The sequence below is a fragment of the Primulina eburnea genome, chromosome 2 (assembly GCF_022965805.1).
Source record: "Primulina eburnea isolate SZY01 chromosome 2, ASM2296580v1, whole genome shotgun sequence".
NCBI classification, from domain to species: Eukaryota; Viridiplantae; Streptophyta; class Magnoliopsida; order Lamiales; family Gesneriaceae; genus Primulina; species Primulina eburnea.
The window spans coordinates 1,265,741-1,286,892 of record NC_133102.1 but is presented as its reverse complement, the minus strand read 5'-3'; the positions used below and the strand labels follow the sequence as shown (position 1 = coordinate 1,286,892).

General features: G+C 34.4%; 4 protein-coding genes across 4 annotated transcripts; 1 reads left to right on the top strand and 3 right to left on the bottom strand.

Annotated features, from left to right (window-relative positions):
* Window positions 1-63: 63 nt before the first annotated feature.
* Window positions 64-5,039, bottom strand: LOC140817092 (strigolactones hydrolase CXE15). Its single transcript, XM_073176685.1, has 2 exons — window positions 4,237-5,039; window positions 64-1,140 (listed from the first exon to the last, which is right to left on the bottom strand). Exons 1-2 carry the CDS (start codon window positions 4,908-4,910, stop codon window positions 834-836), a joined length of 981 nt encoding a protein of 326 aa, XP_073032786.1. The 5' UTR covers window positions 4,911-5,039; the 3' UTR covers window positions 64-833.
* A 1,518-nt stretch (window positions 5,040-6,557) lies between these two features.
* LOC140817087 (D-lactate dehydrogenase [cytochrome], mitochondrial) lies at window positions 6,558-13,934 on the bottom strand. Its single transcript, XM_073176671.1, has 18 exons — window positions 13,559-13,934; window positions 13,354-13,456; window positions 13,049-13,149; window positions 12,200-12,248; window positions 11,930-12,022; window positions 11,692-11,806; window positions 11,118-11,178; window positions 10,817-10,853; window positions 10,685-10,746; window positions 10,021-10,117; window positions 9,428-9,502; window positions 8,829-8,937; window positions 8,343-8,452; window positions 8,093-8,155; window positions 7,363-7,442; window positions 7,130-7,260; window positions 6,941-6,984; window positions 6,558-6,830 (listed from the first exon to the last, which is right to left on the bottom strand). Exons 1-18 carry the CDS (start codon window positions 13,813-13,815, stop codon window positions 6,711-6,713), a joined length of 1,707 nt encoding a protein of 568 aa, XP_073032772.1. The 5' UTR covers window positions 13,816-13,934; the 3' UTR covers window positions 6,558-6,710.
* Window positions 13,935-16,387: 2,453 nt separating this feature from the next.
* LOC140824437 (RING-H2 finger protein ATL70-like) lies at window positions 16,388-17,098 on the bottom strand. Its single transcript, XM_073186028.1, has one exon. It carries the CDS (start codon window positions 17,032-17,034, stop codon window positions 16,528-16,530), a length of 507 nt encoding a protein of 168 aa, XP_073042129.1. The 5' UTR covers window positions 17,035-17,098; the 3' UTR covers window positions 16,388-16,527.
* Window positions 17,099-18,675: 1,577 nt separating this feature from the next.
* LOC140817083 (uncharacterized) lies at window positions 18,676-21,108 on the top strand. Its single transcript, XM_073176659.1, has 3 exons — window positions 18,676-19,039; window positions 20,427-20,534; window positions 20,618-21,108. The coding sequence occupies exons 1-3, from the start codon at window positions 18,737-18,739 to the stop codon at window positions 20,927-20,929; spliced, it is 723 nt and encodes a 240-aa protein (XP_073032760.1). The 5' UTR covers window positions 18,676-18,736; the 3' UTR covers window positions 20,930-21,108.
* The last annotated feature ends 44 nt before the right edge of the window (window positions 21,109-21,152 follow it).

The window sequence follows — 21,152 nt, the reverse complement described above, 5'->3', positions numbered from 1 at the left end:
TTGGTCGATTGGCAATGGATTTACTGAATGAACTGCAAAACAAGGAGCAAATACAGATTCCTGATAGCTGAGGATTTGCTTGCCCATCTGTGGTTCAGAGGTGAATAATTTGTTCATTTTCCAACAATTCCATGTAATGTGGTAAATTGTTTGAAATGATCTGCATTTACCGATCTGGGATCGAATTCTAGCAACTATAGGCCTCGGAAATAACATTCTATTGCAAATTTTAACAATTTTCTAAGCAGTCTGTTGGTATATGACGACGCTGAATATCCCATGTATGGTTGAACAGTTTGAAACCAAATCAAAGCAAGGAAATCTAGTGCTACATTCGCTACTCAGAATTTAAATGTAAGTTCTTAAGATTCTAAGTTTTAGTTCCCCCTTTTCTTCAATTGTTGGATTATTACATGTGTAATTTTGCTCAAGATCTTGATTTGTTAACTCTCATCAAAATTAGTGGAAGTCATCCTTGGTATGTTTTGTGAAGTTCCGTCCTGCATGCATGACCTGATACGTAATTAGACTTATGATTAATTTTGGTTTAAATATACTTATGAACGGAAAATGACAAGGGACAAATATGTATCTTATATGAAAATTTCCTCGACCTTTTCAATTTCAATAATATAAAAGTACTTATTTTAGAAGTTTTTTTTTCATGCTATAGTTTCAATCATGGGCGAAAACAGTTGAATTCAATAGAATATCAAGATATTTTTCATATTCGAATTGAGGTGGAGTCTTACTAGAAATGCCAACGAGCTCCAATAATTTACTCAAGCATCAAACTCATACAAAACAAGAAGTGCATTAAGTCAACTCTATTATCAATAAGAATTTTTAAGCATGAAGTTTCGAATCTCCTCCAAAACTTTGTTGCCCACTTCTGAGAAAGGTTCATTTACGAAGAACCCATGCTGCATCCCTTGATACTCTATGTAGTCAACTTCTTTGCCCATCTCCTTCAATTTCTTGGAGTAATTGTCTATTCTGTCCTTCATCACTTCTCTTCCTCCCACTAAAACCAATATTGGGTCGAGCTTTATACTATCTAGTCTTGGGCTTTCTGGTCCAAATGGGTTGGCCCATGGATGGTCTGAATTGTTTCCTTCTGGCAATGATAGCCTCCAAAATCTAATCTTAGGAATTTTTAAACAATTAATAAAGATGGACATCAAAAGTAGCCAACTTCGTCAATATAATAGTGATACGGCACGTAAGAAATAAATATGACAATGATTAAATTAATACTGGGAATTTTTTTTTAAAAAAAATTCAAATAATTTTTTTCTCCCACCCGAGTGGCCCACGTTCTACACACATTTAAAAAAATTTAACGTCGTATTGACTTAGTTTCAGTACAAAGAGTGAGTCTCTCACGGTCATAATCCGTGAGACGAGTCAACCCTATCCATATTCACAATAAAAAGTAATCCTCTTAGCATAAAAAGTAATATTTTTTCATGGTTGACTCAAATAAGAGATCCTGTCTCACAAATACGACCCGTGAGACCGTCTCACACAAATTTTTGCCTTATATGAAACTATGACACGAATTTCTTGAACCATTCAATAATAATTGACTAATTGTATAAAATTGAAATAGGATAAACTTATCCAAATCCAATCAATTAAAAATAGTAAATCCTATCCCCTAATATTTTTGGCTACTAGTATGTTTTCGGATGAGGATACAATAATCTTATCACGGGGTAAGTCACTACCTTTAACAATAAATTCCAATAGGTCAATTATTAAATTCCTTCCTTAAAAATTATTGCTGAAATTAAATATTTCATCCAATGACACTATTATTTTTATTCCTTTTTTTCGTCTAAGTGTGCCCGCTACCCGATTTTAGAAAAAATGAACACACAATATATATTCCGTATGTCCGCACACACTCATTCACACGTGCGCATGCGTGCTTAAATATGAAATTTGATTTCAAGCATATTAAATTTTGACCATGTTTTCATAAAAAATGCATCTAGAATGCCGAAATCGATCCTCTAAAAGTTATTTTCTTGTAGTGTTTGTAAATATTTTAAAAAGTGATTATGAATTTGTATTTCAAATAAATTTTGTATATTTGTAAAGAAAAAGTTCATAATAAATTTTTAAACATTTATAAACACTACCTTAATTAATATTGCATTACAATGATATAAATACATTTACGAAATAACTGCTTAATCTAATTAAATATATAACATCATTATATGAGAATTTGCAGTCGCTATTTTTCGATATCTATTAGGTAAAACCCTGAGTTTAAAGCAGTAACCTGGAAGTCACGTTAACATGTAAACCGTACTGGACAAATTCTGTATGATAAACTCACACGAAAAAGTGTTAATCGAAGATATCGAGATCCTAAACCATTTATCAAACAAATACGTAATCCACCTGCATTTTTTTTATATTTTGGTTCGATATAATATAAGGCGTCTAAATTTAGAAGATATAGCGAATCTCGTGACAACGAAACATATCGTCCCCATAAATGTGGAGTCATCCTCAGCAGAGGTGTCATTTGCATTTTGCAGTATAAAAGATTTTACGGATTGGGACTTTTCGAATTTATATTATTAATCAGAGTGGGAAAATAAAAGATTTTTATGGATTGAGACTTTTCGAATTTTATTATTATTCAAAGTGGGATTTTCCTTTGGTCTACAAAAAAAGGTAGGAATTTTCTTATGATGCATTATTATTGGTGGACCATTTCCATTTTCAATGTCGTATCCTTTATTTTGGGATTTTTCTTATTATACATTATTATTGGTGGGCCCTTTTCATTTTCAACGTGGTCGAAAACTTACCTGAGACGATCTTACGGATCATATACTATTAATATCTGGTTCACTAGGAGTTTTAGAGATTAACAAATTTAATCAAACCGATATACGAGAACATGAAATTTGTTTTGAATTGAGAATTTGATGGTAGATGAATTATAAAAATGAATTTCAGAATTAGAAATTTAATATATTAAAAAGATGATTTAATATGTTATTTTGTAAACCGATGCTCAAAATTCATTTGAGGGTACACGAAGAAGCTAAAAACCTAGAGCAAATAATTGCTAGGTGTATGTTAGTATGGATGTGTGTATGTATATATATTCCAAGAAATGAGATTGTCCAATCATATAAAAGCTAGATAAGATAGGAGAAAAAGGTTGCAATAACCTTTGGGAATAATGTTATATTCAAACACAGACTAAGCACATGTGTGATGTAACACGAGCCCTACACAATTAATCATATAAAATATATATCATAAAATTTTATGTTACGTGTAATTTATTCAAGGCACACACATTTAACATATATTATTTCTTGATATTTTAGCAATATTTCAATTATATATGTATATATATTATCCAAACAAAATTTTAAAAAATTGGCACGCGCATGCATTCAGCTTTCTTGATGGGATGACAACATTTGTCTTGAAGCTCAAATCCCTCAACCTTTAGACTGTCTTTGTCATAATAAAGTTGATATCAAGAAAAGATTCTAAGATCCAAATTTCATCACTTAGTCCCCACTCTCATCAGCCATCACACAAATTTAAACCCACCATTGATTTAATTTTGATATGAAATTATAATTTGCGTACTCTTCAATTAATCGTTTTAAAATCGTGAAAATAAGGAGAAAAGTAAGTTTCTTACGAGACGATATCACAAATCTATATTCAATAGACAATTCGATCATGTCTATATTGTAGTGAAAAAATGTCACAAAAATAATATGTTTTGGGTCAAGTCAGGTCGGGTCGAAATTTGTCTCACGATCTCATAATCTTCATATGAAAACTATTACATTTAGGGTTTCTTCCTGCTATAGCTATATGCTTTAAAACTATATATATCCATGATTTTTTTTTTTTAATTACAGAGAGAATATGAATACTGTAAATTTTTATGTATGTTTGAAGTCATAAAGGATAAACTATTAGGTGTAAGTATAAATTAGGTGTGTGGGGTAAGTGTGCAATAGAAGGGGCATGTGCAAGAAAATTGATTTTCAGTTGCATTTTTTCTTATGTATATGGCTTGAGATTTCTGGGATCCATCAAATTATTATGAAGATATGATTTGGTTTCGAAATCTCTCTCTTTTTTTTTTTTAAGAAAAAAAAGAGAATCAAAATTAAGGCGCAGCTCATTCCCATGCAAATGAAATAACACGTAAAGATAAAACGAAAAGGCTTAAATTACCTGTCGAGAATCTCCAAATTCAAGAATGGTTCCAGCGGGTCTTCTTCCTCAGACTTGGTTCTTACAGTGCCTCCGAAAAATGGAGCCATCAGAACGTAACCCCGCACACTTATCGGTGCCAACTCCGGAGACCCGCGCCGGAGCTGCACCGCCAGATGGTGGGCCAGATTACCGCCTGACGAGTCGCCCACGATGAAAACCCTATCAAAGTCAACCCCTCTATTCGCAAACCATCCATCACCAGCACCACCACTGTTCGATAGAAGCGCCTGGTTTCGGAGCCACTCCACGGAGCTCACAGCATCTTCCATAGCAGCGGGTAGCCTGTGCTCTGGCGCCAACCGGTAGTCAGGAGCCACCACAAGAGCATGCAGACCTGAGGAGAGGCGGAGGCAACAGCTGTGACAGTTGGGCCAGGTTCTCGAGCAAATGCAAAAGCCGCCGCCGTGGAAAAAGAAGACGATGGGGAGCTTGGCAGTGGAGGGTGACCGGGGTTTGTATAAGCGGAGATGGAGGTTATGTTTTTTATCGAACAAACAGTCTTTCCAGACAGCAGAGCCGTCGTCCTGAACTTTCATTGGGAAGTTAATGTCCGAGGGTCGGGAAATGGAGCCGTCGCTGTATACTAGGACAATTCCGAAGCAGTCTTCAACTATACGAGGAAGAGATCCCATGATTATCTCTCAATATGTATATAATAAGCTAATCAGCTTCTCTCTCTACTGTAATTTTTCCCTGATCTGCTTGAGGATGGTTGATAAAGAAGAGTAGGAGATCAACCCATATAAATAGGACGAATGGCATAGAGCAAATTAAAGAGCTCATAATAATTAGTTTTATTTGATTATTGGTTTTTTTTAAAAGAAAATATTGACGTGACGTCATATATATCAATAAGATATGATGTCATATTAGCAATGATTGACATCACATTAACAATATATGACATCATCGTCAATACAAAAATGATTAAAAATAAAAAAAAAATCAAATTACTGTGCTAAAATCAAACTTTAATTATTGTGCAGACCAAAGGCGAGAGCAACTTGAATTTTGTAATTTTTTCCTTATGGCCACACTACAAAGTTCCATATAGTAATATTCATCCTACATGCTATAGGACCAATATATATATATATATATATATATATATATATATATATATATATATATATATATATATATATATATATATATATATATATATATATATATCCTCCAGTAAGGTATAATTCATCTATCGTGTATACAAAATAGATGAGTGAAACATCTTTGATGAACACGAAATGAGGGGAGAATTAATTCCGTACTATAAGCGAAGTGAGAAATTAAATTTTTTTTTTCACGCAATCCTAATTTTAGTATTTTAGAATAGGCCAGATATATAATATGATAGAAAATGTTGATTTGTAAAAAAATCAATTTGTATAATTTTTGCTATCGCTATAACGATTCACAGTCACACCACATATATTTTATCACATACATCAAAAATACTCACTTTATTATTCTATATATATCATCAATCAAACCCTAATTTTTCATGGAACAACATGGTTATCAACAATTAAATGCAACGACTACGCTCGCTATTCGTGACTTGATATCTATAAAGACAAAAACTTGTGTAAGACGGTCTCACAGGTCGTAACTCTTATTTGGGTCATCCATGAAAAAAATATTATTTTTTATGTTAAGAGCATTAATTTTTATTGTGAATATCAGTATGGTTGACCCGTATCACAGATAAAGATTCGTGAAAACCTACTCATCTATAAAAAGTAAGAAATACAACACAAAATAATAGTCATATCTAATTTTAAAAAATTGCAATCAAATCAATTAGACTGGTTTTTGTCCGATATTACAATTTCTACCTTGAGGAGTGATTGAATAAAAATAAACCTTTGGATGTGCATGGTACAACTCATGCTGCCTTGGTTATTATTTTTTACAAATAATATTTATATATTGCATGTTACTTAAACAATATTTGCACTCGATGCACATGCTTTTACCTTTTGCCATAACAAATTAATAATATAGAAATGCTCGATTATTTATTAATGTACATTTAATTTAAACCATTTTGGCGTTTAGCTAGGGTTTTGATTAAGTCAAGTCAATTTGGTTTCTTGTTTGATCAATGCATAAAAAATTTAATCCTTTCCATCTGCCGTGTTTGTCTTGTTCACAACTTTCAAACGAAATGGCACAATTCAATATTCATTATATCTATACTGGTGAATTATATATACATATACATATATATGTGTGTGTGTATGTGGGAGAGATATATATAACATAATTTTGTTTAATATATAGGAGCAGACATTTGTCCGACTTCTATTTCCCAGGAAAAATAGGACGAACATGTCTAAAATCTCTTTTCCAAAAATGAGATACAACACAATTGTGTCCTAAAAATGATATTATTAATTTCCAAAATGTGATGATGGAAAAGCAAAAAATTATTACAAACAAACATGTGGAGGAATGAGTTTTCCTGGATTCATTATATTGTTGGGATCTAAAGCAACTTTGATCTTCTTCATAGTCTGTAAAGCCTCCATCCCAAGTTCTTTTTCCAGATACTGACACAAGAATTAGCACTATTATTTACATGTCATAAAAGAAGAGACTATCTTGGCTAATGAAACGTGTATTCAAGAACTGGAGTAGAAGAAAGTACGAATCAAAATACCTTCATTTTCCCAGTGCCAACGCCATGTTCCCCGGTGCACGTTCCTGCTCATCGTACAATTACAAAATATAGGTAAACTCCATATATATCTAGCTCATCAGTGGTCAATAACACCAGTATTGTAGGATATAAAATTACTTGGATTTACTTTATTAATGCTAAAAGGTGTAAAGAATTTGATCCCAATACCTTCCATGGCTAAAGCTGTATGAACCATGAAGTGGTTTAATCTCTCAGCTTCCCTTCGTTGTTCGTCATTATCGGGATCAAATAATACAACGGTGTGGAAGTTTCCATCACCAGCATGAGCGATAACCGTGCTGTACTTGCACAGATGCAGAGTTGGACTAAATCCTAAATAAATGATTAAATATCGCTACCTATTAGCAAAAGGTGTCAGGGATCACTCAGCAAGTACTTACCATATTAAAGAAGAAGAATCTAGCTCTTTTTTGGACGTTGATATCAGTTCTGCAAGGTGTGACAGCGGAACACACACATCCTGCAAGGGTGCGAAAACATAAAGTTTCAACGCCAAAACGAATTATGAAAATGTTACACTCTTTCCTGTTTGTTTTATATAATCTGTTATAAATCGAGAATTTGCAAGATAAATGGAAAGTTTACTTTAGAAAAATATATTCTGATCTCCATTAAATTAAACAGTGCAACTGTCAGGGCCATTACGTATGAAAAGCATACGAGGTCCATATGAATTACACAGGAACACAGCAAAATGAGAAAATGAAGTATGTTCTACCAAGGCCATGGGTTTTCACTCCACTCCACTTGCACAATCAGAGTGATATTCGAGGAGACTGATGAAAATTGAGCTTGGTTTGAAGCATTGATTTTAAATGGAGATTTAAAAGTAAGTCGCAGTCAACTCGAATTGCCATCAACCCTACATGTCTCGTATTCCATTCCCATGCCGAGAACCATAAACAGACAAGATTTACATGGCCAGGGCAGAAAAAAACTGAACAAGATTCAAAACTGACGCAACACAAGGTTACAAACATCATAATTGCATCATGCCCATCGAAAAGTTATTTCAAGGGAACCCTAAAGTGGGTTTCAAGAATTGGCAAACTAGATGCAAATAAGGAATCATGCACAAGATAAATTCAAAAACTAAGAAAAAATACTGACAGTTATCATTGCTTCAAAAGTTGGTTCCATGGCAAAGCAAGCCCAGAGTGCTTCCTTTCTTATCTACATGGTAAACATACGCGAACAGTTATATTAAATTACAATCGATATAAGTGTTTGATTCAAATTTAACTTCCAAGAGAATAGCATTTGGAGGCATACAATATAAATTAGCAACATAAAGAATAAAGAAAGGAAGATAAACCACGAAATATTCGAGTACATCAATGCAACATATCCAACCACAAACCTTCCAGAGTTCCTTTTTTGCTTCAGGATCCTCTGCAAAAACAAAATCAGAGCCATTGTGTTCTGAAGCTATCTTTTGAACTATTAGTGTTTGTTCACGAGAGTATGCTTCTGTCAGTAAGAACAACAAAAACTACATTAGCAATCACAGAGATAAGATCGATTCAACAGCAGATATGCGAAGCCTGTGCATGTAGACCAGAGGCTGACCTTAGCTAAAAAAAATGTGAGCCTAGTTTTAAGCAATCTAGTTACTTGTTAGTTTCAGGGGCAATAGTTTACATGGCTAGCAAGGTTAACCTAACAAGCCTCACAGTCATTAAAATGCCCATCCGAGAGCAGGAAACAAGTTCACTCTAGTCCATTGCCTAGCCAGCAACCGGGCTGTCACCGGGGCAATATATTTAAAATTTTCTCAAGGAAGTATTTAAAAGTACGACAAATCCAAGTACAACCAAAATTAATTGTACAACAAATGATATTTTACCAGTGCCAATAAATTCAAATAGCAGAGTTGGGACTTCAGGTAAAGTTTTTCCATTAGCAACATTGATTGCCTTCACTTGAACTTCATCCAAAAGCTCCACCCTTGATACCTAATGATAATAATTGAAAATGTTACAGAAAACAAAAGTGTGAGGATCTTCCTTACTGTTATAATTGTAGTTATTCTTAGTGATTCGTGTTGAATAGCAAACATAAACCTAATTTCCTCCTCCCATGAAGTTTAAATAGATGAGCAAATGCATCGAGCAAAATTTTTTATCGATAAGAGATGCGGTTAATAAACTACAAAATGTGAGTAGGCATTAGGCTACCATGTGCTGCAATTGTTTCATGCCCTAACCCTCTATAACTATCATCATAACATTTACATTGAAAGCTGAGAGCACTAGATGGGCTGAAAGAAAACCAATAACAACAATGGACAACATACAGCGCTAAGAGTACTACACAAAATGAATTTGGTAGAAGAAATAAACAAGCATCACGGCATAGAAAACGAACACAAAAATCATGATTTAACTCGTGTATAGAAAGATGACCTGATGCAGATAACATATATTGTATGATAAGTTTTCTTACCTGTATACCAGACAGCATGGTGGCAATGGCAACATCTGCTGCATCTTTAACTGTAGGAAAGTTACACATTGCAACCTACCCATGATATTGAAATAAAAATCAATGATCACGAAGATATCAAATATAAATAGCCCGTCGATCCTGTATTCCTCATAATAGATATAGTGATGAAGGTGTGCAAAATGAATAATGGGAAAATCCAAGAGATAAAGTGATGGAGCTGCAGAAGGCAAAAACTTCCAAACAAAATTATCAGACTAAAGCCTAAAGGTATCTTAGTCATACTTCAAAGAACTCCTAAATTTGCATAAATCCTACCCGAGGAATGTTAACCCTATGAATTTTCAGCCCATGAGATTATCAACCTGGTAACATCAATAATTACTATATTATCCTGTTATCTTTATGTAGAAACATGTATATATATCTCTAAGTTTTAAACTGACGTGCAGGATTTTTCTCTAGAACCTAAGCCAAAATAAGGCAAAAAAATATCACGATATAATGTCATGATTATGATAAGAAGGGAACTAAAAGAATCTTCGTACAATACATAAGAGAGAAACGCCATCACGCAAGGACTAAAGAACTACCACTGAGTGTTGAGGAATCTTCTGCAGGCGCAATGTAACTTCAGTTATAACACCCAAGGTTCCTTCACTCCCAATCATGAGACGAGTCAGATCATACCTATTCAATAGAACTCTGTAAGCTGAGAGCACTAGATGGGCTGAAAGCTGAGGGCACTAGAGAATGCACATAAAAAGGAAAAAATTTTGTAAAGCGATGCACATAAAAAGTTATTTTTTGTTCTTTCTTGTTACCTCAACAAGAGATCAATACAACATAAAGTCTCAGATTAAATAAATGGGACTAGGATTGTTACTTCGAAATGTCACTGTGTGTGGACAAGCAGAGGTTTGTGCAGACAGGAAGCATCTACCGTCTAAAATAGAGAAACACAATAAAAGAAACTAAGCCTAAGAGCCAGGCTGTCAAAGAAAAATTATTTGTTTCTCTCAGTTAAACACAAGAGAGAATTTTTCATAATAATTAGCTATATCTGCGGTTTTCCATTCTGAAAGAAATTTAATAAAACATAAATGTTACCCACTGAAGCTACCATAGAAAGATAGAAGTAAAAAAGGTAAATGGGTCATGTGTGCGCTGACAATGTCTGCGAGTTCACAAGGAAATGGTGGATAGACAAATACAGATTAGAAAGAAATTTGAAAAAACCAAGAAAAGGAAACGCACCCTGCAGCACTCTTCCTGGCACGGGAACCTGTCTTGACAATATCTCCATTGGCTAGAACAACCTGTGAGATAAGAAGCATTAGGACAGTGAAGTTGCTGACCATGATGAATTTATTAATGTTTGTCACTAACCTTCAGGTTGATGACATTATCACGCATAGTCCCATATCTACATGCTAGGAAAACCATGATAAGCTCAATTAAGCAGTAACAAAATTACACCACCAATAAGACTAGGGTAAAATCATTAACTAGATAACAATTCATAAAGATGAAAAAATTGTATACTTCACGTGGTAACTCAGCAGCCAAAAGCATACATAAATGATATTACATGCATTCAGACTTCAAGATTGTGAAGATTGAACCCTCAGCAGGCACGGTTCCAGTGATAAATGATATCCGGATTAAAAAATTGAAACAGAGCAACTACCTCACTGCTAAAGAACCAGAGCATCGTGTAGCACACATTCCCCCAATTGTTGCCCCTGGACCTGCGAATCAAATGGTTTCGGTTACATAAAAATTCAACATGAAAGCGATAAATGTCATTCTAGACCAGAAAAAGCAAAGCTGAAAAATAATATCCACTTAAACTCCACTGGGGAAATCAGTCTTAATCAGTTATATGGTTGACATGAAAAGATGGAGTGTACATGCAAAACATAGGGAAAGGCCACACAGGTACAATTTTCTCTTTCGTTATAGTATCAAAATGTATGTCTTATACATATCATCTATATATTAATAATGCATACCTCAAATTAAATAAAATATTTAGAACTTGTTCCTTAAAATAATTAGAAAGGAGCCTATAGAAGTTGGCTTAACGATGTGCATTATTGAAAGCCTTCACTGTTTATGAGAAACATAAATATAGAAGCTTCTGGTTCAAAGAAATACTCATTTCATTAAACATAGCTTATTCTATAACGTAATAGCTCAACTAAAATGAAATTCTATTAAAAACATAAGCATAGCATCAGAAAAACAAAAAGGAAACTCACCAGGATCCAGAGGAAAGAATAAACCATAAGGCTCCAAGTATTCATTAAGCTCCATCCAACCAATCCCAGGTTCAACCACCACATCCATGTCCTTAACATTTAATGTTTTGACACGCTGCACACCAAATAGCTTGGGAGGTCATCAACAGTGCGACTTCCAATAATTGTTGCAGTTAATACTGAGACCAGTGGTAGGAAGATAAAAAAAAGTTATTATCGAAATTAAATCTACTCATACTTTCATTAATGACATGTCAATGCAGACACCACCATTAGGGGACAAGGTATGGCCCTCAATGGACGTTGCACCACCATAAGGCACAATGGGAACCTGCTAACAACAAAATATTTTGAGGAGATCTGGTCATGACTCACTCCATTATCAATTAGTTCACTTCCACATTTCATTGCTCAAATTACAGTAAAATCTTCAGTGCAATTTGAAAGCAATTACTCTAAAAACAAGGGTATTATGCCTGCAATATTGTCATATAACAGAAGCTCCAACCTTGTGCTTGTCACAGGATTTAAGTATTTTAGACACCTCCTCTTCAGACCTGAATAATAAAAATTACAGATATAAACATAGACACCATGTATAACATGATATATACTCTACTTTTATTCATTATTCTTCAAGGAAGAAATAACTCGACATTGAATCATCATACCTTTTCATTCGTGTGAAAAGTATGAACAGAAGAGTTCAGGTCAACATATTTTTTCATCCGTATCAATAATATTTAAAACTTAACTGGTGTAGCCTAACAAAGTGAAGAAAAGCCAAAGACTACAACGGATAAAACACATTCACCCCTGGTTGAATAACAAATCACTCAGCATCAAATCTGACCTTATATACCATAATAATAACTATTTTGTAAGATAAAACCTCAAGCCCTGTTTGTTTAAGGTATCCAGCTCATCTCAAATCCATTCAACTAAAAAATTCATCATTTTGTAAAATCGAGTCTAAAATCTTTACTCGACATATCGACTGTAAAAGTTTCAATCAAATCATTAGTTTAAACTTTAAATGAACTATTCAAAATCATCGTATCATCACATACTTTTCGCACTACTTTTTTCTCAAATAGTCGTTACTTATTTCTCCTTTTCCATTCAAAAGTAGCAACCAACCTAAGGACTTGGTAATTTGGTTTCCACATCACCCTACATCAAGAACTCAAATTTAACTCATCATAGAAGCATGTCCTAATCACCTATATATTTCATTCAGCGGTAAAATTTCACTCCTAATATTCAGAAACTGCAAATATCTCCACAAGTCTATGTAAAACGAAAATGCAAGCAATAGAAGTACACAAAATTCTGAGAGTAGATGAATCGTCCCCACCTTGGAAACACAACTACATCAGGAATATTCACTGCTCTGTGAAAGCTATTCTGCGGCTTCCCGTGGAAATATCTCTCATCGTAATCCAAAGTCATATTGTCCTGTACATGGTAGTCAGATAGCAAACTATTGGTCTCAAAACAAAGCTTTCCAAAAATATAGTTTACGGTTCACAGTGAGAATGCAAGGCAAGAATGAATACGCAGAAGGTTTCAGAGGAAAAAAATAGAAATCATATCAGAAGTTACAAAAAGCACAAAACTTTAGTAGTGAAGTTCAGAGTGAGCACCAAACGATGCTACTACCTTACAAATGGCCTTCAATTCTTCGATAAGCTCTTGTGGTACCTTTTTATGTGAACCTTTCACCAAATAGTCTGTGCTTTCTTTACCACCAAACCTCTTACCTCTAAATTACAAAAGAAAAACTTTAACAACACACACACACACACAAAATTTTAAAGCACCGAACTTTACCCATAACCAAAAAACGATACATTGAGATATTTACGTTTGATCAAGATTTGGAGCATCACAGAATGATGCAGAGTCATTGTATTGTGATTGAAGAGCAACAGAACCCGCAGAGACGGCGAGGGCCATTGGAAGCAAGGAGATGATCCACGAAGATTTCCTAATGCTTTCAGAGCTCTGTATACCTGAGTTAAGACTTGTGGATAGAGTTGTGTGGATAAAAGAGTTTCTGAATTTGGTGAAAATTGGTCTAGAGTGAGACCGCAGACGAAAGAACCATGAAGGGAACGCCATGACACGACGGTGCGACGGCGGATATCGGCGCGGAATAGTGATGAGTGGGGTCAACTGAGCGACAGGAAGAGCCTTTGTTAGCTGAATTTAGTGTTAATTGCATTTCTTCCCCTCAAAAAGTGTAAATGTTGAGAAAACTCCCACTTAAACTATAATAATTCAATATGTACCTGAAAACACGGAACATATAAAGCAATTTTTCTGTCATGGACTGTTGGGTACTACCAACCAAGTTATTCATGGAGTTTGTTATGTTTTCAAGGTTTAAACTTCTATAAATCCTAATGCCCGCCAAGTTTATCTATTTGCCAGTATATCGTGAACACGGAACATATTTCCTGGCCTTTGTAGAATGTTCGTAGATGCACTATTTTACAACAATTTTGAGAAAACTCCGCGACGTTATCTCAGTTTATTTGAGACAACTCTTACTCCGAAGTTCTGATCCTCATTTATGAGTATATACCGCATTATGCCATTTGAAACTTAATTTGTTTTACTAGTTTTAGACTGTAATTAGATTGTCTCAGCCAGCTTCATTTTCAAAAGTTATATGTCAAATTCAAATTCTGGAGATTCTTTGTTTTTGCTTTTCTCTCAACTATTAGGTTCTTCTGTAACATATGCCGCCTACCGCATGACTGGCAGGGAAACCATTGCTACGTAGTACTCCCGTATTCTTGAATTACTGATAAATGTTTGGGCATATCATAGCGGTAGACGAACGATGTATGTAGACCCCGAGACAGGTTCAATGCAAGAACAGCACATGCTAGAAAGTCGAAGAGGTCGAATATTGATTGAATGGTTCGAGTTCAGCACTGTCAAGAGCATGGATCAAGACTTGGCCGAGGAGTTTGACTATGCAAACCCGGAAAGACACTGGCAATGGCCGTCAAAGGGTGAAGTGTTTTGGAAAATTGCGGTATAAAGAAAAAGAAAGGAGGCAGCTGCAATGACTTAGAGAAAGAATACAGCGGCTGAAGCAACGAACCCCGTCAGAAAGCCTTGGGAAAGTACGTTAATCCAGATGAGTCAAACTCAACCAAATCTTACTGAAGACTACGTACTTTGAATGGCATTAATTAATATGTACCCTGTGAATCCAGATGGGAAAGCTTTCAGTTTTGTCAGCAGGATTGAAAGAATAACATGCATATATAATATAAGGTTATTGGATTATTAGAATTAAATTATTTAAAGATTGCTTTGATTCACAAACACGTTCGGTTTTTTTATTTTTTTTATTTTTTATCGATGATTTTAATTTTGAAGCATGTAAATCATGTATAATACTGATATTTACCACATATAATTTCATGTTAAATATTACTGTATATCATAGTAAGTAAAATAATTCATATTTCTATATTATTACAAATGATGGAAGGTGAAAAATAATTAATTTTGTGTCAATTAATTAAAAGCACCCCAAACAATTATTCTCTACATATTGATAGTCAACAAAATAAGTATACATTAATTAAAATAACCAAAATGTCAAACTTTTAAAATATTCACATAACCCTGTCACGACAATTATTATATTCTAATTGATAATAAGAGATTTTGTTTTGTTCTCTTCGCAATTTTGGTCATCTACGTTGTCAAATTTCAATTTTAATATGTTATATTTTTTTTGAAAATTTTAGTCTTTTATTTTCCAACGTGAGACTGACGTACCAATGTAATGCTAATTTGACGTTGACGTGTTTAATACCACATCAGTACTCCTGATAAAAAAGATTATAATTGTTAAAAATAAGAAGATAAAGGACTAAATTTATATTTGATAACATGGATGACGAAAATCACAATCTTATATGACCAAAAAAAATAGTTTTCCCTTGTAATAATACACACAATAACACATACTAAAATAAACATATCATTCCAACTAGTTATAAGCAAATTTTACTAAAAAAAATACCTTGAAATTTCTTGTCATTCTAATGTTTTCTCAATCATTTATAATTTTATATATTAACTGATTTAACTACCAAAAATATTTTTTAAAAAAAACAATGAACCATTACATGACTACAGTATTTAATGTCATGGTGTGTTAACAAAATAATCACATCACTTACGATTTCTTCTTTTTTTCTTTCATTTTTTTTAAAATATGTTATAAAAGACGAATGCTGGTCGATAAGGATGGATGGGGCAAATAAAAGGGCGAGCTAACGGTGAGGTGGAGGCCTTCGCCGTCGCCAAGACTGAACTGACGTTGAGGATTAAACTGAGCTGAGACGGTGGCCGTTGGAGGTGGAGTCGCGATGTGCGAGATTGTAGTCGAGAATGATTCGAAGCCAACTGCGGATTGATTGAGATCATGCTGAGGAGGTGATCCAGACCAAACTGATATTGAGACTAAGCTAAGGAGGTAGTTGTGAGTTGTGACTGAATTACTAAAGTTATGTGGGTAAATTTTACATGATATTTTTATAAATATGATATATTAAATATACTTTCAGATTTTTATTGAAATATTTACAGAGTATTCAGTTTAATTTTCAATATTCAATAATTAATGTTAGTCGAAGTCTCTTGAATAAAAAAGATCGTAACAAATCGGAAATCTTGGTAGAGACTATGAGAGATTTATATATGTCTGATCTATACAACAAAAAAGTTGCAGAAATAGAAACTAAAACAAGTAACTCAATTCATAGCGCGCAGGTTTCACCGCCAGTTATCGTGTATATATAATCAACCAATAGGCCTGGTTGCCAATGGAACCACCTCCGCCAACGGCGTCGGCAGAGGCGTAGGAATCGGCGACGTACGGCAAACCGGGCAAGTAGGGTGGTGGCGCAGCCATGGATCGACGCACTTCAAATGGAAGAGATGACCGCACTCGGGCAGTCTCCTGAGCATGTCCGTATTCTTGTAATCTGCCAAACATATGGAGCAGCACGACACCGTCGAATCCTTGTGGTTCACCTTCGCTTCAGAGTACATCATCTTCGGGTACCCATTCAGCGTAGCATCATCCAGCCCCATCTCCACCACCCAGTGCCGAGGATCATCAGCCCCCTGAGGATCCCGCGGCGGTGTCGTTGTTAACGAGGTCGTATTGTTCCTGGTGCAGTAGTAAGAGGCCAAGGTTATGGTGGTGATGAGCAGGAGGATCCCCACCGAAACTCCGATGCCGTAACCGAATCCGCCTATGTTATCTGAACCCTGGAAGCCTCCGGAGGCGTCCGTGCTATTCATGTTGGTAATGAAGAGATTTCAGATGGTCGGCCATGACAGGAGGTGTTATGAGAAGGGTGTGTAGCTGTAATATATAGAAAGTCAACAGATGCAACATGAGATGAGGTTGATTGCATACTTGGGGAAAACTTTATCGAGGGAGTTGTTCGAGATTATTCTATGTTATATTCACATTTTTTTAAATAATTATATATATATATATATATATATATATATATAAATTTACGTTATCTAATAAAATTGAAATATGAATATAAATGTTTTTAATATAAATTAGACTAAGAATTTTATATGGCAACGTGTCACTATTTTATGTGACTATATATATATATAATTTTTCTCTATTATTATATTTAAATAAATACTGTAAATTTTAATTTCTCGACCTAGATGTATATCATATTATTCAACTTGTATAAAAAAAAGTCGTGTCCGATGCAAAATTTATCTGAAACTAATATATTTCTATCAGAAATCTAATACGTTTACGTTGACTATTTCTTGTTATTATAAAAATCATATAAAATTCATTTTACAAGGAAAAAAGAAGTACAATTTGTCTTTCTTCTCCCACCCCATAATAATAATAATAATAATAATACAAGTCTGATTTTCAACTCTGTGGCTCTTGCATGTACATTGCACGATCTAGGTCGCACTCACTTCCAAATATCTATTTAAGTAGCATTTGAATGCTGCAATAAAACAACTACCACGCAAGGTTTGGTTGATTTAATGTATTTGCATTAATTAATTACAAGATGGTAGCAACTAGCTATTTATTTTATTTTTTTTATGTGTATATTACAAATGGGATATTTAGTTTTTCACCTAATTGTTTTTTTTTTTTAAAAAACAACAGATATCTAATTTCATCATTTTGCATAATTTTTTGGTTCCCCCGCCTTGAAAATTTCAAATATATTGACTTCCGCTACAGATATTTTTATGACACTAATAAAAATATTTCAATTCTTACAACATAAATATCAATGACAAAAATTTGTGTGAGATCATCTCACGGATCGTATTTTATGAGAGGATATCTTATTTGGGTTATCCACGAAAAATATTACTTTTTATACTAAGGGTATTATTTTTTATTGTGAATATCGGTAGAGTTGACTCGTCTCACAGATAAAGATTCGTGAGACCGTTTCACGAAAAACCTACTCAATATCAATAGAAAAAGACTTTTTTGGGTTCTAATGTTGACTGTGTAATATGAATTGAATTTATTTGAAAGTTTTTCTGAAAAAATAATAATAATTTAAGGGTGTGTTTGGTTGAGTGGATTAAATAAGGATAGATTAATAGTCCAATATTTATCGTTAAAATTTTAAGTTGTTTTAATAATCATTTTGACCCGATTTAAGATCCAATTTTATGGATAACTATTTGATTAATAAAATTGGATCTTAAACCGGGTCAAAATGATTATTAAACCATCTTAAAATTTTAACGATATATATTTGACTATTAATCTATCTTTATTTAATCCACTCAACCAAACACACCCTAAGGACTAAAAATATCGAGGTGTTAATGAATACAGTTAATTTATGAGGTATGGATTTGTAGTTTTGAAGCATTGAAGGGGCTGTTGGGAATTATTAATTAATCAAACCGAAAAAAGCACACATTTTTGATTTAACAGCGAAGCTTTCCCTTGAATCCTCTTTTCCGAAGGATTCGACCAAAAATGGCGATTTCGAGATCATCGTTGAGCTTACTTTTGGCGATTTTAAGCTTAATCTCGTTGGGAGAATCGAGAAGTGATACAAACAACGTGTACTCTCCTTGTGCCGACGCGTCGGTTCAGAGATCCGACGGATTTACTTTTGGAATAGCGTTTGCGGACAGATCCGCTTTCTTTGTCAACGCATCCGTTCAGCTTTCTCCGTGCGATCACCGCCTCTCACTGTCTAACTCACAGCTCGCCGCCTTCCGTCCCAAAGTCGACGAGATCTCCCTCCTCACTATCAATACCTCCAACTTCATGCCGGTACTATTGCTGTTTCTGAAATAGAACATTCATACTTTATTGCTTTATTGATTGGCAGGATGATGTAATATGTGTAGACTCCTGAGCTTGTTCTGTTTGTGAATTTGGAGATTGTGTGGTTTCGGCTTTAATGTGGTTCCTATGATTTTTTAATTTTTGTGTATTTGATTTTGAAAAGGTTTGATTCTTGTTTTTGTGGAGGATTATGGCGTCTGATTATCTTTTTTTTTTTAAAAAAACTTGAAACTGTCTTTTACCGATTCTGCCTGGGAGATGTAAACAATAATATCAACAAGGCTCAGGGAAAATGTTGAAAGTGAATGCCTAGAAATATGTCTTAGCTTGTGCTTGAGTGACAGCCGAATACTTTTAATCGTATAGAGCTTATATCAGAGTTTTAGCTTTCATTTGGGAACTTAGCAAATGCCAACCTTTGGTCTCTATCTCACAGATTTCTTTTGTTTCCTTATTTGTTTGTTTTTTTGGAGTAATTTGCCAAGAAAGGTGACAGGGGTCAGAAGAGGTATTTGTGGTGATATTAGCTTAGAACTTTAGGTATTTAGTGACATATAAGTTCACAGCTGCGCAAAGGAGTTTATGCTTGATTGTATCTTGCCTGTAAGTGTGGGCTGCTAGTGGTAAATTATGTCATGAAACTGAGTAGAGTGCACGGATTGAGTGTGTCCATTATGTCTTATGAGTTATGTCTTAGATGTGTATTTTATGAGGCACTGATGGAGACATGCTATTCTAAAACTACTTATTTACAGGCATTCATATATTATAAATATTTGGCCAGTGTTGCTTGGATGTCCTTTTTGCGTTGAGTTTGCTGTACAATATTATGTGTTATATATTGGTAATAATTAATAAAGAGAGCGTGCACAGACATAACAATTTCACACTCATGTGTTTTTGGTATACAACAAGGAACTTACATACACAGTAACTCTTTCTGTCTTGAGTGTACGAAATTAGAGAGGCTGTTTATGATAAGGTTTTAAAAAATTAACCAGGAAGAAGGCTTTTGAAGTTGTTTGAGTATTTCCTTTTTTTCGTTTAGCCTCAGTCCTACTTGAAATGTGCATCTGTTTTCCGCAAGATGGTTAACCACGAAACTGGTATATCTGGTCAAATGATGGTGATTTATAGACAAAGAAAAAGGTAATTCAAGAATTTGGTTTATTCAACATTTTAACGCTGGATGAATTGTTGATGTCGCAATAGGAATCCAATCATTTCTTTATTAGCCTCTCCATCGAGTATTTTCTATATTTGTTAATCTGTGGAGTGTATCAGGTTTCTGAATTTTGTGATACTGATACTGTTACCCTCGTTATCTTTCATCTGCGGTAATTACTTACAAGTTTTGATTTATAATTCCTAGGATTCTGTCGGAGGATATATGGTGGCATTTGCGGGTCGAAAATATGCTGCAAGGTCAATCCCTGCTTTTGTCGCGAATAACACCTACATCGTGACCAGTTTTACTCTGGTAAGAAGCTAATCAATGCCAAGTCAATTTTACAAAGAATTAATATATATTCTTGTTACCTCATCGATTTTATAATGATTCAGGTTCTTGAATTCAAAAAAGGAAGACTGGAAAACTTGTTCTGGAAAAGAGACGGTTGTGCTTCATGTAAGGGTCAATCCAGCTTCGTTTGCCTAAACAATCAAGACTGTGCAATAAAATCTGGCGATTGTAAAAACCGAGGGGGGCCTGTAGACTGTAGCCTTGCCATACAACTAGCATTCTCCGGCACAGACAAGCACCATGCCGTTTTCAATTCGTGGTATGAGGTTAGCAACCTTCGACAATATTCCCTCGTTAACCTTTATTCCAGTCTCAGGGACTCTCTCACCAGCCAATACAACAGATTCATCTAGAAGTTTGTGTGGTATTAGATTTATCAGTGTTGTAATTTTTCGCTTACGCTTGTCATCTTGAGATCCAAACCACTGTTTTGTATTTTATTTGATGTCGACTGGTTTTGTAAATTTGCTCATTTTTCACTTACTAGACACTGATTATCCATCTCATTGTTTGGAAAGTTGTATTGACGCCCCATTCAAATGACTTGTTTATAATCGCTTAATATACTTATGGGTA

Bases quoted from the DNA above. Each gene is read 5' to 3' on its own strand.
- LOC140817092 (XM_073176685.1), bottom strand. From the start codon at position 4,910: ATGGGATCTCTTCCTCGTATAGTTGAAGACTGCTTCGGAATTGTCCTA. The intron at 1,141-4,236 runs GTAATTTAAGCC...TCCTAAGATTAG, and splicing joins AATTTGGAGATTCTCGACAG to ATTTTGGAGGCTATCATTGC.
- LOC140824437 (XM_073186028.1), bottom strand. From the start codon at position 17,034: ATGAATAGCACGGACGCCTCCGGAGGCTTCCAGGGTTCAGATAACATA.
- LOC140817087 (XM_073176671.1), bottom strand. From the start codon at position 13,815: ATGGCGTTCCCTTCATGGTTCTTTCGTCTGCGGTCTCACTCTAGACCA. The intron at 11,179-11,691 runs GTGAGTTTCCTT...TTTGATTCGCAG, and splicing joins ATTCTTTCCTCTGGATCCTG to GTCCAGGGGCAACAATTGGG. The intron at 9,503-10,020 runs GTAGTTCTTTAG...TATCATGGGTAG, and splicing joins AGATTCCTCAACACTCAGTG to GTTGCAATGTGTAACTTTCC.
- LOC140817083 (XM_073176659.1), top strand. From the start codon at position 18,737: ATGGCGATTTCGAGATCATCGTTGAGCTTACTTTTGGCGATTTTAAGC. The intron at 19,040-20,426 runs GTACTATTGCTG...TATAATTCCTAG, and splicing joins ATACCTCCAACTTCATGCCG to GATTCTGTCGGAGGATATAT. The intron at 20,535-20,617 runs GTAAGAAGCTAA...ATAATGATTCAG, and splicing joins TCGTGACCAGTTTTACTCTG to GTTCTTGAATTCAAAAAAGG.